This window comes from Stegodyphus dumicola, chromosome 3 (assembly GCF_044657685.1).
Source record: "Stegodyphus dumicola isolate Sdum_Otavi_A_Nest chromosome 3, ASM4465768v1".
NCBI classification, from domain to species: Eukaryota; Metazoa; Arthropoda; class Arachnida; order Araneae; family Eresidae; genus Stegodyphus; species Stegodyphus dumicola.
In genome coordinates this window covers 89073988-89092911 of record NC_140770.1, presented here as the reverse complement: position 1 = coordinate 89092911, position 18924 = coordinate 89073988, and the positions used below count along the sequence as shown (strand labels likewise).

Below are 18924 nucleotides of genomic sequence, written 5' to 3'. Positions count from 1 at the left end.
ACTCCTTTAACGTTTATGAATTAACGCAAAATCTTTACTACTTACTAATAAGAGTTCACTTATCAATCTACGAAGTGAACAATAAACGAAAGTAAATTTTATGTTACGGTAGTACTTAACCGCATTAATGTACGTTAAAATAATGCAGTTAAAAGTTAACTATACATAGTTGACAGTGATAAAATAATATTATATCATAAATATTCTAAAATCAGATGGCGAAGATTTCAATTTTGACTGACGCATAAAAAATAATTTTTTTAATGTAGCTTTTACTCTCAAACAATGCAATATTTCTTTAACTTTTGTGCATTTCATTAACTTTAAAATGTACCTTCTTCCTATGCAATGTCAAATTGCATACATACAATGAGTATTGAATTTGTCCACGAAATACTGCTTTGAATATTTGAATATGGGAATATTTCTAATAGAATAGCATGTCGTAATAAAAATCTACAATGGATTTCAAACAATTTTGCTGCAAAATTCACATTTAGAAAAACGTTCAGTTCTGACTGAGAAAGAAGGAAAATGCTTAAAAGTGGTTAGAAACAGGAATCATTTTTTAAATCGTACGTTTATAAAACATTTCATAACAGGTCCTTTTATAAATCGTGTCATATAATAAAAAATTAGCAAACTGAAAATATGAAATATACAATAGATTGAAGTAAAAAATACTGACTAACAGATACTTATTTTTGTTCATCTGATATTCAGCTACACAGAAACTGACAACTTGGGAAAAGTATCTTAATCACTATCACAAAAAATACGAACTGTGTTAAAAGTAATTTATCTTTAAGTAATTCATAATAAGACAACAAACTAAATACATATTTACAGAGTGTTCACGAAATGTGACCAAAAAGACCTTTTTAAAATATATACTATATATTAATTAAGTGGTCCTATTTCCTTAATTATTGATTCTGAACACGTAATTTTATTTAGAAGTTTTTCCAAACAAGATACAGAGAATTCTGAAAAATAAATTTTAAATACAAAAATTTAACATTTTGGGTTCTTGTACTGCTAAAATTTCACTTATTGAAATATTCGTTATTTTATAACGAGGGAAGTACAAAATATTCTGTATTCTTGAACTCCAAAATCCGTGTCCTGCATAACCAGGAAAACCTTCTTACATCCACAAAGTCACGTGCTTTCTCATATTACCAAATAATCTAGACTAATTTAACTTCCATACACATATAATACGAATAGTTATTGTGAAGAAATGTATTTTTCTCACATCTGACAATAAACCTTTACGCTTTCATTCATTCATAATCAAATAATACGTGTACTTAATTTACTTAATTCATAATCAAATAAATATTAATATTATTTATTCATTCATAATCAAATAATACATATACACAAGCTCACAAATAAGTTCATAAAAAATCTGAAATAAAGGAATTTTCCGAGCGCAACAGCAAAAAAAAAAAAAAAAAAAAAAAAAAACATTCCCAATCGATTGAAATACAAATCTACTGATTTGAATCGATACACCAAGCACTTGCGAAGCTTATTTTTACGTAATAAATTTCTGGGCGCACAGACCTAATTATGATAACACTTGCAGTTAATGAATGATAAAAACAATTTAAAGAATGACCAAGACAAAATGTAGAAAATTTGTTCAAGGAAGAATTAAGAAAGGATGAGAACAAAAGTTATTTGTGTGTGATATTATAGTCTGATTACTAAATATCCATACATATATACCGATTCCGATCCAGCCAAGATCGGAATCGGTAAATTAGTAATTCATTGCAAGGAAAAGAAGAAGGTCCTGTAATTGTAAAATATTGCATTTTAACTAAGTCTATGCTTGCTGCTATATGAAATCCTCATAATCCAAAGTGAAAATTGTATTTCACTGAACTAACCTGTCACTGAATTGTTAGAAACACTAATTTGCATGGGGTATTATTGCATGGGGTAACGATTTTAGTAGCGAGATTTCGACGGAATTCCTGGCTATAATGTCAATGATGGAAAAGTTTATTAGCAGGCAAACAGAGGCAACTGCAGAAGTGATGTAAAAATTTACCAATAAGAAAGGAAATAAGTAAAAGTTTCTTAGTTTCTTTATCTATAACATCTTTTCGGAAACATTAACCGAAAATAACAGACTTTACCATACACGAGGTTTTCTATTACAACCAAAACAATCATCTGACTCTGCAATGGACAAAGAAGCATAAATCATTTCCTACAGACAGCACACTCAAGAGAGCGAAAAAGTAATATTCAAAATTACAAAACTGACAGGATCTATTCAAAAGTGTGGGTCACTGTGGGTAAAAATGCTTCTGCTCAACTATACTGTAGACTGCAGCTAAGTACTTTCAAATAACCGATACTGCTGAAGCAAGGGAGAGAAATCCTAATCTCATCATGTAATAGGCCAATTAAAAAGGAGGTAGAAAGTGGGAGTATCCATTGAATTATTGCAAAGAGCCAGGTAAATGCCTTTTATTGAGCAACTCCCACCCCACTGTCTGACAGGATTTCCCCATCTGCTGGTGACAGCACCCCCTCCCTCTTTATACGGAGTGGTGGTCTCCGATTTCATTCAATGGAGTCCATTCAGTCAGACACGCGTGGCTGACGTTTCACGTCCGGCAATCATCCATTGCTAAATTGGAACCGGATGGTGAAGATCTGTTCCATTCCCTAGAGAGAGAGTAGCAGATGGATGCCATGGGTAGGGGTTTGAAGCTAGTAAGTAACTGTGACGCCAGAGATTTAGAAACGAACCCCGTGAACTTTTAGATCATTATTTAACGAGGAATTAGGTGGAACAATTTTCGATGTATCTCGAGTTCAAGATCCACAGCAAATTTTATGCAGTAGAAATGACATAAGATCTAAATATCGGGTCAGTCCATAAGTTCGTGCGCATTAAGAGTATGCATTAAGAGTAAGTAATTCACTATGACGCATTTACTAAAAGAATACAATTTTGAACCTGTTGAAACCTGCCATCGTTTTACTAACATATTATTCAGTTCATCACCAACTTTCGTAAATATCGAACGCTACATTTTTTATTTTCCTGTGGTGAATCTGCGAGGTTTGCAGCGATAAAAATTAAAAGTGTACATGGTGAACACACTATTAGTGTAAGGACTGCCCAGAAATGTTTGAAAACATTTAAAGTTGGAAAAAGCAGCATTGATGATGAACCCTGTTCAGGACGTTTTGAAATTTGGACGTTTGAGAACCAAATCAAACGATTAATTCAGAAGTTTATAGCGAACAACTCTTCCGTCTAAACTCAGAATTGATCAAAAAACGCCCACGTTTGGTGAATATCAAGAAAGTGTTGTTTCACCATAATACCGCTATACCGCAAACGGCTCGAACAACGCTGCAAAAAAATTACTGAATTTAATTCTGAGCTTTTGCCACATACTGCTTACTCCCCAGATATTACCCCAAGTGATTTTCACTTATTTCGTGCCTCACAATTTTTTTTACTGGGAAAAAAATTAAATTCTGAACAGATGTACACAATGAACTTTCAAGTTCCTTTGAATCAAAACAAGAGTCTTTCTACAGCAATGACATAAAAAAGCTGCTTATACGATGGCGAGACATTGTAGATAATGGAGGAAAATGTGTTTTTTTATATTATTTAAAATTTACCAAAAAATGCGCACGAAATTATGGACTGACTCAATACTTTTACATTTTTCTAAGAGAAATTCAGATATATTTCTGCTCATAATCTTGTTGGAACAACAACTACTAAGGGGGGCTGTTAAAAGGGTATTGTTTTCAAATGTCTCATTTTATTACATTGAAAATAATTATAAAGTATGTACTGGTTTTTGTTTTAGTCAAGTGCACGTTTAACCAGGAAATAACATTTCTATTAGGTGTTAAAAATGCAGTAAAAATTCATTACGAAAAATAAAACTATCAGGCCCTTTTCAAAAATATTAATAGTATGAATATCTGGTATCACATCGTAAACTTTACCCTCAAACTTTCTGAACATTCGATTATCGATTTCAGCACGTAAAAATTAATTAATAAATAAATAATTTTTCCTTTTTATTTGATCTATTTTCTAAAATTAAAGACAATCACGGATTCAGATAATTGCGCATACATATTTTAGTTTGCGTAGATTCTATATCTTAAATTATTAGTCTAAAGTGTAATAACAAGAACTTACTATTATTTATTTGTGAAACTTAAATGATTATTATTCTATTAGAAATTATTATTACCATTATGAATCAGAACACTGAAATTAAAAACGGTAAAAATAACTAACATGTTGCCTCGATTCGCAAAACTAAATAGGAAAATGCATTAAATATTACAAACTAAATACTTTCAATTTCCAGTAATCTGAAATTAAACAAATTACTTACATAAAACTACTTAACATCCGCGCACAAAATTATTCAGAAATTACACATTATGAGAAGGATCCTTTTAAAGCAATTTTATGCTACATAATACCTTAATCTGCACTCGTGTCTGCTTCCCTTCGCTTCGAAAAGCACACGTAGTAAGTAACACATGCACCACCACACTTCAATTTAATACAATAAAACGACTCAACTGCACGTAAGAATTAATTTAAGAGACTTAAATAGTTTCACAGAATAATACTTTTACATCAGAGCATTTTGCTCTTAACATCTCCTAATCTCAGACATTTTAATGCCAAGTAGAAAGCAAACAAAGGACCTTTCTAAGGCAATTTTTGTTACGTAAAATGCACAAATCTTATTAAATTTATGCCCACAAAATGGTGTTTTAAAACGAAAAGGAGGAAAAATTCTACCAAGACACTTTAAAAATGAGAAAGCGAGAAGAACTATGAAATGTGTTGCTTAAGCATCAAGAGTTTCAAAGTTAAAAGAGACAAGATATCCGAGATAATTCTTCCACTTTGTACTCATTTAGGAAGAAAGTTATTTCTTTGGACAATGTTCTAATTACCATAATATAGAAAGCATGTATTCCACTATTATTTTATTTTTTTTCTTTTGAATGATAAAGAGGTCTTCCTGGAGAATGCTATTGTTTATTTTTCCACTTCGCTGATTTAACTTAAGAGATTTAAGCACTGGCTGGGATTCAAAAATATGCGAAATTATTTTTTATTTACTTCTCTCCTAAGATTAATTTTTATAAAGGTTACAATAATATAGTCTTGGAAATATTTTACGAACAGTATTTCAATATAAGTGCAGCAAATTTTGCAGTGGTGGGAGCACTTGTTGTTATAATGTAAAACGATTACAATTCTGTATCAGGGTTTAAGGCGCTAGAAATATGTAACGCAATATGTTGTATGCAGTATCTTTCATTAATAAAAAAATAACGCAAATGTTCATAAAAATATTATTATTTGGATACATTAAAAATTACAGCACTTAAATATATAGAAAAGCCTTTACTTAGCTTTTAGTTTTGAAGCCGTTGTTCGTAGATATATATTTCCAGTTGCAAAAATGTTTCACGTGATGCAAAAATTCATGCTTTCGCATTTTTAAATTAAAAAGAATAATTTTGTATAAAATACGAAATCTAACTTACATTCCTTCGATCCCTTAACTTATATTTAGGAAAACTTTACTCTTCATAAAAAATAAAATATAAAAAGTTTGACTCCCGTAAAGCAAAATTTATCGAGAAATTTTCAACATTTGACGTCAGCCAAAATTTGTGCTGAGGAATCGGTTAATAAATAAATTACAGTAAATCGAGGTTGATTTTATCCTTTAAATTCCATTCAATGACATTCTTTTGCGATTTACTAGTGTCTTTGATTTATACTTTTGTACATTTGGTATCTTGAAATGATTTTCATAGAAATAATTTTCAAGTCTAAAAATACGTTATTTCATATTCTCATGAAGAATTATTACTTTAAATTCTTAGTCTTGTAATCCTAAAAATTTCATTACAGTGCAAATATTTTTCATCTTCCATTAATGCAAATAATATTACGATTTGGCTACATGCCGATACGGAAACCTGACAGTTTTTTTCCTACAGCACGAATTCTGTAAGATTCTGTCAATAAATTCTATATTTAAAAACATTATAGTGATTAATATTTTTCACAATAATCCGCATAGAAATGCTCGTCACGTAATCTCTTAATATCAGGAACCATTTTCAAGGCATATTTTGTTTTTAGTTATTAACAAATGCAAACATTTTGGTCTTCAACGTGTGTGATTCGTGATTTTAATGTCAAATATCTTGATAAAGCCGTCCAGACGGTATAATGGTTACGGAAGCCTGACTACGATATCGAAGGGCCTGGGTTCGAATCCTGGAGAAGGCATGATTGTAACTGACCGTCCCTTCATAGGGGGCGATGGTGGCCCACCTGTTAGGTGCCTCCATAATAAAGAGAACATCACATCTGGCCTTGTATAGATTACTGGACTGAGTTACACTGTAACTATTCACAATCTGCCATTGGAAAAAAGAAATGTCTCGATCAATTTTTGTGGTAAGGGAGTTAGACATTTTATGCGTTATTTTCTATAACGATTAAGAAATTTAACTGACCTCTACAAGAAAAAGTCCTATAGGAATACATCTGAAGACTGGGATGGTCATCACGGGTCCTATGTCTCTGAAACGTTTTACCTGAGATGCCTTCATTAATGATCTCTATCATAGGCACCCGAACATCATATTTCATTTAAAAGAGATAATCATAACCGTTTTCACCCAAAAGTGGCAACAAGTAGCTTTTCAGTATGTTCGAGCAAATTCTTCTAAATTCCTATAGAAGTCTGCAGTAATAGGAATGGGGGACATATTGAGCGCTTTTTAGTTCAAAGAGGTGTCAGCCCAGAAGAGTTATTAGTCTCGAAACGGCGTTTTGCGTCGAATCACTTTTTAAATTGTTGCCACCAAATATTACCACCTGTATTATATTTAAAGAAACTAAATAATAAAGAATCTGCATGCATGTATGTATGTTTCTTGCATTGTGAAAGTACAACGCTACCTAGAGCCAACAAATTTTGAATAATGTAGTCCTCCACCCGAACATGAGCACTTGGAACGCCAAATTTTGAATTTCGATTTTTTTATTACCTATTTCATATGCTGCAAAACTTTAACGAATTTCTGATTAAGAAACTCAACGATTTCAAAGCGAGCAATGGCAACACTGTACGGAATAAAACATTTTTATCTCCAGCGCGCGAGACTGTACATCGGAAATTCTAAATATATGCTATTGTTAAATATTCTTAGCCCATAAGGTCGCTAGCTCAAATGCTCTTGAAACGGCTGTCGAAACGTGTATGTGTTTCTCAATGAAAAAAATGCTCCTTTGGGCTTTCAGAATTTTTTTTAATTATTATTATTTTTTGATGTGGAAAATTATTCTGGCATCGGCTGCGTATTTTTTTAATTCATGTGTTGCAAGGATTTATAAATAACTCTATACTATAAAGTATATCGAAAAGATGTTTCAAATAATTACATATTTTTAAGAAGTACATTTATCGCTTTTAGATTCATTAAGCTCGATATATATTATTTCAAGACTTCCTGTCTCGCTTGGTAACAGAATAAGAATTAGGTAGGCGACGAGTAACGGAAAAGATAAATGTAAGATCTTATTTCTTGTGGAATGGTATGGATGATAAATTGTCCTAGTAGGGTAGCTTAAGTAACATTATAACAACTGAAGTTTATTTTTATAGCTATTATTTAACTTAGTATTGTACCTATCTACACAACTACACTATTTAGCTAAACTAGCATATTTGTACCATACGGCCAGCTTATCAGAGTTACCTCTACTGGATGGAAAGTTATTGCCATTCTAAATGCTTATTGTGGCTACAAGATAAAAATAAAAAGATAAATATTATCATAAAACGTGAACACCACGTAAAAAAACATTCGTCACCACGATTTGTAGAACAGCAAATAAAAAAATGCAAAAAAAAAAAAAAAAAAAAAAAAGTTTATTTCACCTACTCATTAAAGCAACCAGCTGATAATCTATTACTGTGTAGGGCGCACAGAATATCATGCCCTTTGTTTTGTTTATTACAAGTTTATTTACTTTCAAGATTTTACAAAATAAATGCATGGCTAACGGTGTGATCAAGGAAAGTACGTTTGCAGAATATGTTCAACGGATTTTGTTTCGCAACCTTTTGCGAGCGAACCTTTGCATTTGTCCTAACACCTCGGTATATAAACGTCTTCCGAAATTAACGGCAACATTTGCACCATAAGAGCCTTCAGCTGCGCTACACTTCCAGGCTTCCTTGGGAATATCTTATCTTCCTATAAAATTACATAAAAAACGTATAAATCCGGTTTCTTTCCTCAATTAACTATATATTTTCTTTTAAGAAATAAACTTGGAAATGCTACAGCGTTGGCATTATTTGCTGACGTCAGCGTTCTACTTAGTTTAATTTGAAGAGGTGTTCTCTTTATAGCAGTGGTTTCAGACTGCTATAAAGATTTTTGTCGGTTACACTTTGTAATTCAAACATAGTGACAACGAAATATTGAACTTTTAGATTAACATTTATTTCAAATAATTTTATATATTAAATTAATCATTAGACAGTTTACTTTAAATTGAACTAAAAAAGATAAATTCGGAAAACTTTTTAAGTTTTCAGAGATAACATTATAAGCGGGAAAAAATTTTAGAATACATAATGACAACCTTGTCTCCTTTTTTTATTCTTTAAACAATTCTTTGCTAGTAAATAAAAATACATACGTTTGTACATAAATAATTATGAAGTTCATAATTTCTTACTCTACAGTTTGATATTTTGATGTCGTTTCGATTCTGTAAAAGCTCGCAGCTTTGCATGAAAATAAACAGAAATTATATAGTGCTCATTAGTCAATCGGATTTTTTATTATTAATTTTTAATTGCGAAAAAAAAGCTGTTTCTTAAACATAGCCATTATTCTTCGAGAAAAAATTCGCAACTGAGCGTATTTATCTTTAGACAAGTACGCATAAAAAATAATCAAATCTTTCTTCTTTGAATAAGATTTATATTACACTGTAAATTAATTAGCTTCATTTATAGATTTTCTGTCATACACGTTCGTTTTTTAATGGTAGTGAAAATAATGTTATAAGGTATTTTCTCTTCTTTTATGCATGCCTTTGTGATGTAACGGTAGTACACTCGGCGCGTATTCGAGAGTTTAAGGCTCGAGTCCCGGCAAGGGCTTTGCTCATTTTTCATGTCTCCTACCTCAAAAATCCTAATAACTCTACAGTCCAAACTCGTTTTCAGGTAACGTGCAAATTAAATCAGGTAACTGTACATAAATGAATTAAGTTAATTTCATAACCAGGCTGTATAAAATATGAATAATGAAACGGTCAATCGGTACAAATGTTTATAAGGTTAATTATCACTATAAAAGAAACCAATTCTATGGGAGTTTTCCTAAACTTAACTTCAGTTCTTTTAATTTCTAATGGTGTATGAGGCATACAATTAATTAGAAAAATAGTCACTGACAGTGCAATTACAGCGGCTCAAGAGAAAATGATTTCGCACATTACTTATTTAAATAAATTTTTAATGTAAAAAAAAATACTATGGATTAAACATTTAAAAAAAATTGTAGAAAGGAAAACTGAGGAAATGCTAATTTATCTTTTAAGACTGATTATGACACGTTCTTAAAGAGTAAAGACTTTTTTTTTTTTTTTTTTTTTTTTTTTTTTTAGTTATACACAAGCATTTTTATGCCTGTCAGAAGCTCGCCATCAGGTGCACTAAGAACGAAAAAATAGAAGAAAAAATGTGCCCTAGACATGTTCAAAATTATTGTATAATTTTGCCAGTTTAATAGTTAATGTAATGTTTCTGGTTCACAACACTGTCAAATATTTAGTCAAAGCATTAGGAAAAAACAACAGAAATTCATTAAAAGTAAATTAAACACTCAATAAATATACTTTTATATGGTAAAACAAAGGAAAAGAAAAGAAAAAAAATTGATGTCGTAATTAATACATTTCATTCTCATATGTTCTTGAGTAATCTTTTAGAACTTTTTAGCGAAATTAAAAAAAAAAAAAAAAAAAAAAAAAAAAGATAACAACAAAATAAATATGTTTAAAGTGACATGAAAGGATTTATATATATCTTCAATAATGATTCTTTTAAAAACGATCTTCAGCAAACTTCTTTAATTTCATGCAAAAAATATAATGATAACGTAAACTTTATTCGCACTTAAGATTTTGCGAAACGTTTTCTGGAAATCAAATTTCCTATCTCTATTAACGAAAGAAATAATTGAATGAGACAAATTTCTTTTTAACTTAATAAACTGTGAAAAATCGGTAGGAATTTTAAATAATTTCGAATACTTTTTTCATTTTTGAAACACATTCTATATTCAATTGTAACCAACAGATGGCAGCACAAACAAGTACTAGACAACTTTCCGTGTTCTTCAACAATTAGATTTCATTTTTCACGGAAATTTATGCTAACATGTAACATTGCGTTGGATGTGTTGCTGTGCATATTTAATAATGGAAAGAGTTAGGGGTTGCAATCTAATTAATTTCTCGAGAGATTAATTGCAACGGAAATATAAATGAGCTAAAATTAAAGAAAATATTAAAAGGAAACTGAAAATATAGTAAATATGAAGGAAGCTGCTGGTTCAGAATCTTTTCTTCTTTCACGTTTCCTATAATAAACTAGATGAAATTTCTTCATCATTGTTTAACTAAGCATCATTATAAAATTTAAATAAAAAAAAGAATTATAAGTAATTTTGTTAAAGTACAAAATGTTTTCGATATTTTTCAGAAACATGTAATTTAATAGTTTACACTCGGTTTTTATTTTTAAAATGCATTATATATAATGCTATATTTTCAATAATCATACGGTTACTACTTATTTTTAAATACATGAAAAACATGAGAGACAATGAATAATTTAAAATTTTCGGAGTTAATGTCATTTTTACGTATTTAATAAAAACACTACACAGAAGGCACAAATTTTCCATAAATTTAATTTCTAAACTGCTTTTCCCCCCTCCTCTACAAAGATCATCAAAGACCTTACTTATACTTGTGATGAATTTAACATGTTCCTTGGCAAATTAATTGCAAAGCTTCACATTAATACATGGAAATCACATTTTTCCAAACAAAGGTGTTTTAAAAATAAATCTTTTGTAGATCCATACTTGCTTTGATTATTATGAAGCATATATTATCTCCTAAAAAATCAATAAATTTCTGATTTTTAAAAAATTATACATGCAATAAAGCTAAAATATTAGGGGCAATCCATTTTAATTGAAACTTAATCGTAAACCTCTTACACGCAAAAAGTAAACTCTCAGTTAAAACATAGCAAATTAATGAAATTATTACATTAATTACCAATGCGAGATGCCTGAAATTTGGAAACATGGTGCCCGGAAAAATCTCATCAACTCATATGAACATAATTTTCATATAAAAAAAGATGAAATAATTAAATATTAGTAAATATTTTACAGCACAGCGATTTATTTCCAGTAGAAAACTCAAGAAACCTTTTTAAAATCATATCATATTACAATACCTCTAGAGTTTGAATAGACCTTATAGTTCAGTAGTTCTAAACCATTTTTTTTCTCCCTGAAGCCCTTTTAACACTGCTAGACGATAACCAGCCCATTTTTAAAAATTCGAAACATACTCATCATACATTTATTCAAATTTACATTATTTTTAACGTGTTTTTATGAATTAAACAGAAAAAAATATAGAAAATGCTGATAAATACCAAAATTTGAATAACAGTAATTTTTTTAATTTATAACTTACAACTAAATACTTAACAATTAAATAAATAATAAGTTGACCAGAATCCCCCCCTGAAACTATTAAATTCCCTAGTTGAGAACACTTATTATAGTTTTGTTTAATAAAATCGCAATATAACGGCACTCGTAGTTAAGCAGAATACTGAATAATAATACTGAACAATAAAAACGCGGAGAAATTTTTATTTCAACAAAGCAAACAACAGGAAAAAAAAAGGACTCGCGTAACAAACATAATAACAAACCAAAACACCATTTCGCGAAGGGGGGGAAGAAGAAAAAGAAAACATACAATTTAACGTTTCGCAAATGGAAATAAAGAAAACAGAAGATATTATCTGCAAAATAATTATACCTATTTTAAAAACTCGCTAGAGAGAAAAATAAGTATTTTTTTGGTAATTTAAACAATCCTCAGATAAAGATAATATTCAAAAAATACAAAGCTATGTCTTAATAACACTTACTTGATTTGGAGTCGTTGGTTCGTTATTATTTTCGCTAACACTCTCTTCTTTTTCATGCCCGCCCAATCCTTCGAAAATATGATTGCCATTTGTAAGCATGGGTTCCAGTTTTCCATATTGTTCCGTGTTGTTGCGTATATCATCTTCACCTTCTTTTTGATCTTCTTCGGTTTGCGAATTCGGAGCCACAGCTTCAGGCAGCATATCGGAAACTTGTGTGAAGGTGAGCTTGTCTACACTGCCTTTAATGTTGGTCTGTAAGAAAACCACATTTACAGGTAAGAAAACAATCACAGCATAGGAATAACGAACAACTTATCTCAGGGGTTTTCAACCAAAAAGGGAAGGGGGGTAGAATTTCATAGATTCACGTTGGGGAGGGAGGAATGCAGTCAGCCTTTTATTTATTTGCTAAATATTTAGTTTTAGTTTATAAATATAATAAAAAAATACTTTTATTCAAGTTTTGATATTTTTACCAAAATTTTTTCTCGCTGTTGTTTCGTTTTTGTTGTCTAGGTATATGTAATTCAATACATATCTACGTATAATCTGTGTATATACATTTTTCGAGTTTTGGAAAAGAGAGGGTGGCATGGTCTTCCAACAGTGGTGAAAAGGGGCATGGGGCAAAAACGGTTGAGAACCACTGGCTTATCTGATCCGCAACACTTCAATCGAATATCTGATCTGAATTATGGCTAACACCTAGTTGAGGCTAATACATTAGCCTAGTTTTTTAAAGTGGACCAAGAGCATTTCAGGCTGAATATTTGTTATTCATCAACTCATGAAATTTTTTTATTAATACAAATTTATCATTCGCAACAATAAAAAGAATAAAAATTAAGAATTTTACTATGATTGCTATTAAATTTAATGATAAGAGCAATATACAGATGTACGGTCAGGATCATTTTAAAAATTCTGTTAGTCACCAGCGTCAATCATAACAAATGAACAAATGAGAATCCATATATTTTTCCAAAGTTTTTGCTATTTAGACACATTTTAGATATTAAAATTCTTTTAGATCTACATTATTTAGATATAAATTTAGTCAAAATGTTCGGAAGAAGTTCTTATGAATGACCCATGTTCATATATAACCATATATTAGGTATTTCCGCTATTATTAAATATACCTAATGCATGGTTAAAATCTTTCATTGATAATACTGGTTTTGTTACAGAAAAGATACTTTCTTAAAAGTAAATAAAAACTTCGCATGGCTTACACACGCTGCTTTTTAAGTAAAGATACTTTCTTAGAAGTAGATTAAAAACTTCGCATGGCTTACACACAGTGCCTTTTAAGTAAGAGTTCGTTTAAAGACTATCATCTACGTCTCTTTTTAGCAATATAAATTACTATATAAATGATTATTTACATAAATAAAAGTTCTAGGAACTCAAAGCTTTACAGACAATGGCCATAGATTTCTTGGATTTATTATCTTTGTTAAATAATGTAACTAATAATTATATAATCAATGAGCAGTAACTAATATAACTAAGCAGTCAAGAAAAAGCTTCATTCATCTGCTAGTTGCTAATTTAAACAATAAGCATAACTATGTGAAGACATAAGCGTTTTAAAGGAAAGGAAGACGAAAAGGACGAAAGAAGTTATTCTTTAACACACCGTGGCTCGGCGCAGACTGTCGACAGGCAGCGTGAGACACTTAAAATGTTTCTGTTTTCAAGCCAAGGAGACGAGGATTCGAATTTTGGAAGCCGAAAGTGCAGGTTGTGCGCTTTAGAGCACTTATTGCGACCTCATGTTCTGCGATAGTGAGGTTTCTTGACTGTTATCTGGGGACATTTGTTTACACGGGTCATCTAAGGACATTTGTTCATCCGAGGACATTTGTTCTTACGGCTACCGGATCTTGGAAGACAACTGGCAGAACTTATGAAACAAGGATTTTTATGTGTTAAATGACTCACAATATGGAAAAACTTCGTGCGAAGTTCGTTAAATGTTTTCGAATTGCTTGGGCAATTTTCTTATCGTGTTAGAGCGAAACAGTGTTAGAGGAAAACCGTGTTGTAGGAGGGTTCTCGCAATTTATGAATCTTGTTACAACAAAACCGTGTTATAGGATGCCGTATAGTAGGAGGGTTACCTGTATATAACAGCGGTACCTGTACAAATATCTTATTATTTTTGTGTGCTTCACCGTTAATCCATATTAGTGAGTAAACGTGATAAAAGTCGTTATAATTACTATTTTTATAACTACTTATAAATCTGTAGAAACGTTAATGTATTTACACCGTGGCAAGTTTTGTATTTCAACATCGGCAATACAGTATTCAGTATTGAAAATATGGATTTACGTATTTTTCTACCAGCTAATCATTACCTATGTGTTTAATATGCCAAAATGCGTTTCAGATGAAGTCACGAAACCTTTTAGTCTACAATAGTATTTGAATAAAATACATGCCGATAAAAAGAACAAAGATTTATTCTGTTTTCAGAGGTTGGAAAAGAAATATTTTAAACAGCAAACTATATCAAACCTTTTCGCATCGTGTTCTAGCAAAGATGATGATAGACTACGAGCCTCATATTTTGTTGTTAATTCCAAGAAAGGTAAAAATGCACACAACTGACGAGCTTCATCATATGACACCGTCAGATAACATCAGAAACATTTCTCTGAATAATAATTCGAAACAAAAAAGAACAGATGGAGTGGCCAAGACGTTGAAATAACATTATGCGATTACTTGCAATTTTCCCATTTAACTCGATGAATAACTGTACTAAATAGCGAAGTATTACTTTTATCATACGCTGTGTTCATAAAAGAAGAAAACATTTGTCAAAAGTTATTATTTGCTAAAAATTTGGAAACGAATACAAAGAGAGAATCCTTGTTTATACATAAGCGCAGCGGCTAGCGCATTGCGCAGTAGCATCGACGCTTGAGGTGGGCAAGGTTGACTCAGGCTTTCATTCTTTGAGAGGGGTTGATAAAATGAGCACAAAGTTCGCTTGGGGACTAAATACCAAGGATCCTACAGGAGAAGCACCAGAACTTTGCATACGCTCACACAGGTATTACTCCGTCGCACTACTGTACAAGTCCAAAAACACCGCACAAGACCTAAAGTAGCGAATGATCGCTACCCAAATCTCCAGGACCGACCCTTCCGGTGGGTATCGGGTCCTTCATCCGTTGGTTTAGCATTTATTAATTTTGTACAAAAAATTTACTATTGAGACCATTTACAGTGGTGTATATAATATCGCTTGCAATAATTTTGTTAATATAGTCCAAATATGGTGTACATCTAGCTTAGAAATTCATAAATAAGGAATAAAATTAAATAATACAAGCTGACCACTTGTCCAGGGTATATGCTCATGGATAACGGTGCCAACGGTCAAAAAAGTAGATGTCAGAGCACTGCAGGCCATGGCTCACTAAGGGCTGTTGCACCATTGAGTTTAGTTTAGTTTAGTAGTTTCAAATATTTAATAAAGCCAGTTTAGAACTGCAAGGTGATCAGTTGAATTTAATTAAAAAAAGTCGTAACCACTTTCGACAGAAAACAACTACTGTTCCGAAGAAATCTACCTACAGGAGAATACAATCATTTACATATATTATCAACATCCTTTGCAAAACAGAAGATTTACTTACTTACTTCCAAAACTTGGAAATTTTTCATGCTGATTCCAGGATTTTAAACACGAATATAACGAGTTTCAGAAATGGATACCAAAAGTTATGACTTCGAAAATTAATACCAGCTCTCTATTTTGGATAGTGCGCAAGAGAGAGAATTTTATGATTGCTTTTCCATCGTCGTATTTGGCTAAACGTAGGTTCATAACTTCTTAAGTTGTAAGAAAACGCACGGAATGCACATCACTGAAATTGATAATTTGTGACTGATGTTAACAAAACTGAAGCCCGACATTAGCGCGCTCTTTAAACTCTACTACCCTCAACCATCTCATTATTTTTTATTTCTAATTGATTTTGTGTTTATTTTTAAATCGTTAATAAACAGTTTTTTACTTTAATTGATGGTCATTTTAATTAAATTTTACTTTGCGATTCTTGATAGATAGACGGACGGATAAAATAGGTATAGATAATATATAAAAATATTTTAATATTTGGTAAAATTAACTTTTATGGAAGAGGAGACGTTACCATTTTTTTTTTCTTGTCAAAGGGACCGGTGGTCAGAAAAGGCTGGGAACCTCTGATCTACACAAAACATTAGAAGGCACTTTGATGATATTAGGCTGCAAACCAGACAACCAGTGACAGATGTTACATTCACCTCCCGCCAATGCTTTCAGAGGCTGCCATGGTGTACATTTAGGAGGTAACAGAGGCTACAACGGAGAATTAACGTCTTCAGTGATGAATCTAGCTTTTACTTTGACACAGCAAAGATTATTGTGATTGGTCAATGTAATAAGTTTAAACGAAGTGCAGCAAAAATGTGTATAATTTAATACGCCATAAAAAAAGTCATGTAGTGTCCACATCCGACTATTTTAAACTGATCGTTACTGAAGACAAGAAGTTAATATTATACAATATTTTAATACGCCATACAAAGAAGTCATGTAGTATGCACATCCAACTTTTTTAAACTGATCGTTATTGACGATGAGAAGTTAATATTATCCAATAATGATGCCAGAAAAAGATCATGGGGTAAGTCAAAAGTACCTCCTTCAGTTGAAGAGACATTACGTTATTTCGAAGTAGGAGACATGAAAAATTAGCAATGCCCCCGCCGGGACTCGAATCTCGCACCTCTCGAATACGCGCCGAGTGTGCTGACCAATCATTACACCACGAAGGCATGTTAAGAAGGCGGGAGTAATACCTTATACAATAACATCGATAGGTGTGGTGCATTCCCCAAAACTAATGCTTTATGCATGGAAGAACTGCAAAAGAAATTATATAGATTATTGCCACATCAGCCACATCAGACAATTAATTCAGTAAAACACTTCCCAGATGCTAGTTTCAAAAGCAGAAATCGAAGCAAATTCTCTAGAATTAACTAATATTCGAGGCGTTATTTTCCCCAGCAATACTCGACTTCACATTTCAATGAATGTCAGATAAAGACTGAGTATGCCAAAGTGTTTTGTGTTACTCTCCGTATGTACCTGACTTTGCCCACTCGGTTTTTCATCGCTTTAAAATTCTCTGATGGGCTTGAAGCACAGTTTTTTTGAAGACTATCAAACAGCATGTCGGTAAATTCTTTACGAATAAACCTAATGGATTTTTATTAAAAAAGAAACATTTCGGCTGTCTGAGAGGTGTCAAAAAGTCATAAAATAAAATGGTGCTTATGTGATTCACTGAAACATTCTTACGTTTATCTTCAAAACGTTTTTATTGACCCAAGATATACATGCGAAAATATCCACTGACACAGAAATAAATGCGGAAGATAAGTATAACAAAAAAATATGATCTAAAATGTGCATAAACATTTCTTCCAAGTACTTCAAATAATAGAAGGTATTTCAAGCGGCTGACTCTTTCGCCACTTTTCTACAAAAATGGCCGCGGCCATTCAATAAAATAAAATTTCTGATCATTATATTTCATTTCTAGATTGAAAACCCCGCTACATAAAAGTATCAAACTGCCGAACAAAGGGGTTACTTGCGTGATTAATTGATTCGAGAGCAGGAACAACTGTTTAAAACGTATTTGCCGCTGGAATTGCGTTTCAACGATTCATCATCGAATTCTCTCCAGAGCAACATGAACTGCTTCATTGAGAGGAAGGGAATCCATTATTTATATTTTGAAAGCAGATAATTAGAGTTCGAAAATGATTGCTGACGGTATGAATCGGGATTGAAAGCCCCCACCTCTCTTCCACCTACATTTCATTTCGTATTATTTGAAGTTCGCGGATTTTCTATTCAGCCCTTCCAGCTCTTCTCGAAACGAAAATGCACAGCGGAATAAATTATTATAATTCAGAGGAAATGTGACGTGTTGTTTACCGTCACTTAAACTGTGGTAGAAATGATTTATTCATTTTCGCGGTTTCGAGATGTTAAATTTAAATGCTTAAACAAACAGATTTCACTTGTGGTAACAAACTGACTTTGGGACCTTCTTTTCAAGTAGCTCTACAGAGGTAATTATGAATTGCAATATTTAAGTATAGATTAAATAAGGACCCTAAATGTGACTTCACTGAATTTAAAACCGAAGGGCGAAAAATAAATGTTGTTAAATGCATATATATTCCTCCCCTACTCATACATATTCATTACACTGAATGTTCGACAAAATATGGCTGCGGATATAAATATTGCTCCTACAGCCTAGATTTAGGCATCCAGTTACAGAGTTTTTTAAAATAACATGTACACTGCGGGGGAAAAAAGAGGAAAGGGGGATAGTTCTATATCTCCCGTTCTACTGGGATGATTGACAGAATTCAAATTGCGTTTTTAATGTCTCGAAAGCGTGAGGTAGGATATTAGATTTATATATAGCAATTTTCTAATATACACATTTTGACACAAAATCGGTTTTTTTCTGAAATGACATGCCAATGTTTTTCCATATTTCGA

At 31.8% G+C, this 18924-nt stretch overlaps 1 protein-coding gene across 1 annotated transcript in view; it reads right to left on the bottom strand.

The window, feature by feature from the left end:
* The window catches only part of LOC118185639 (uncharacterized), a 669417-nt gene extending 656840 nt beyond the window's left edge, over positions 1 to 12577 (bottom strand). Inside the window, exon 1 of the mRNA XM_085813050.1 lies at positions 12327 to 12577. Within this exon, the coding sequence (XP_085669176.1) occupies positions 12327 to 12530 (204 nt within the window). The 5' untranslated portion in view covers positions 12531 to 12577. The remainder of the gene's footprint in view (positions 1 to 12326) is intronic.
* Positions 12578 to 18924: the final 6347 nt, after the last annotated feature.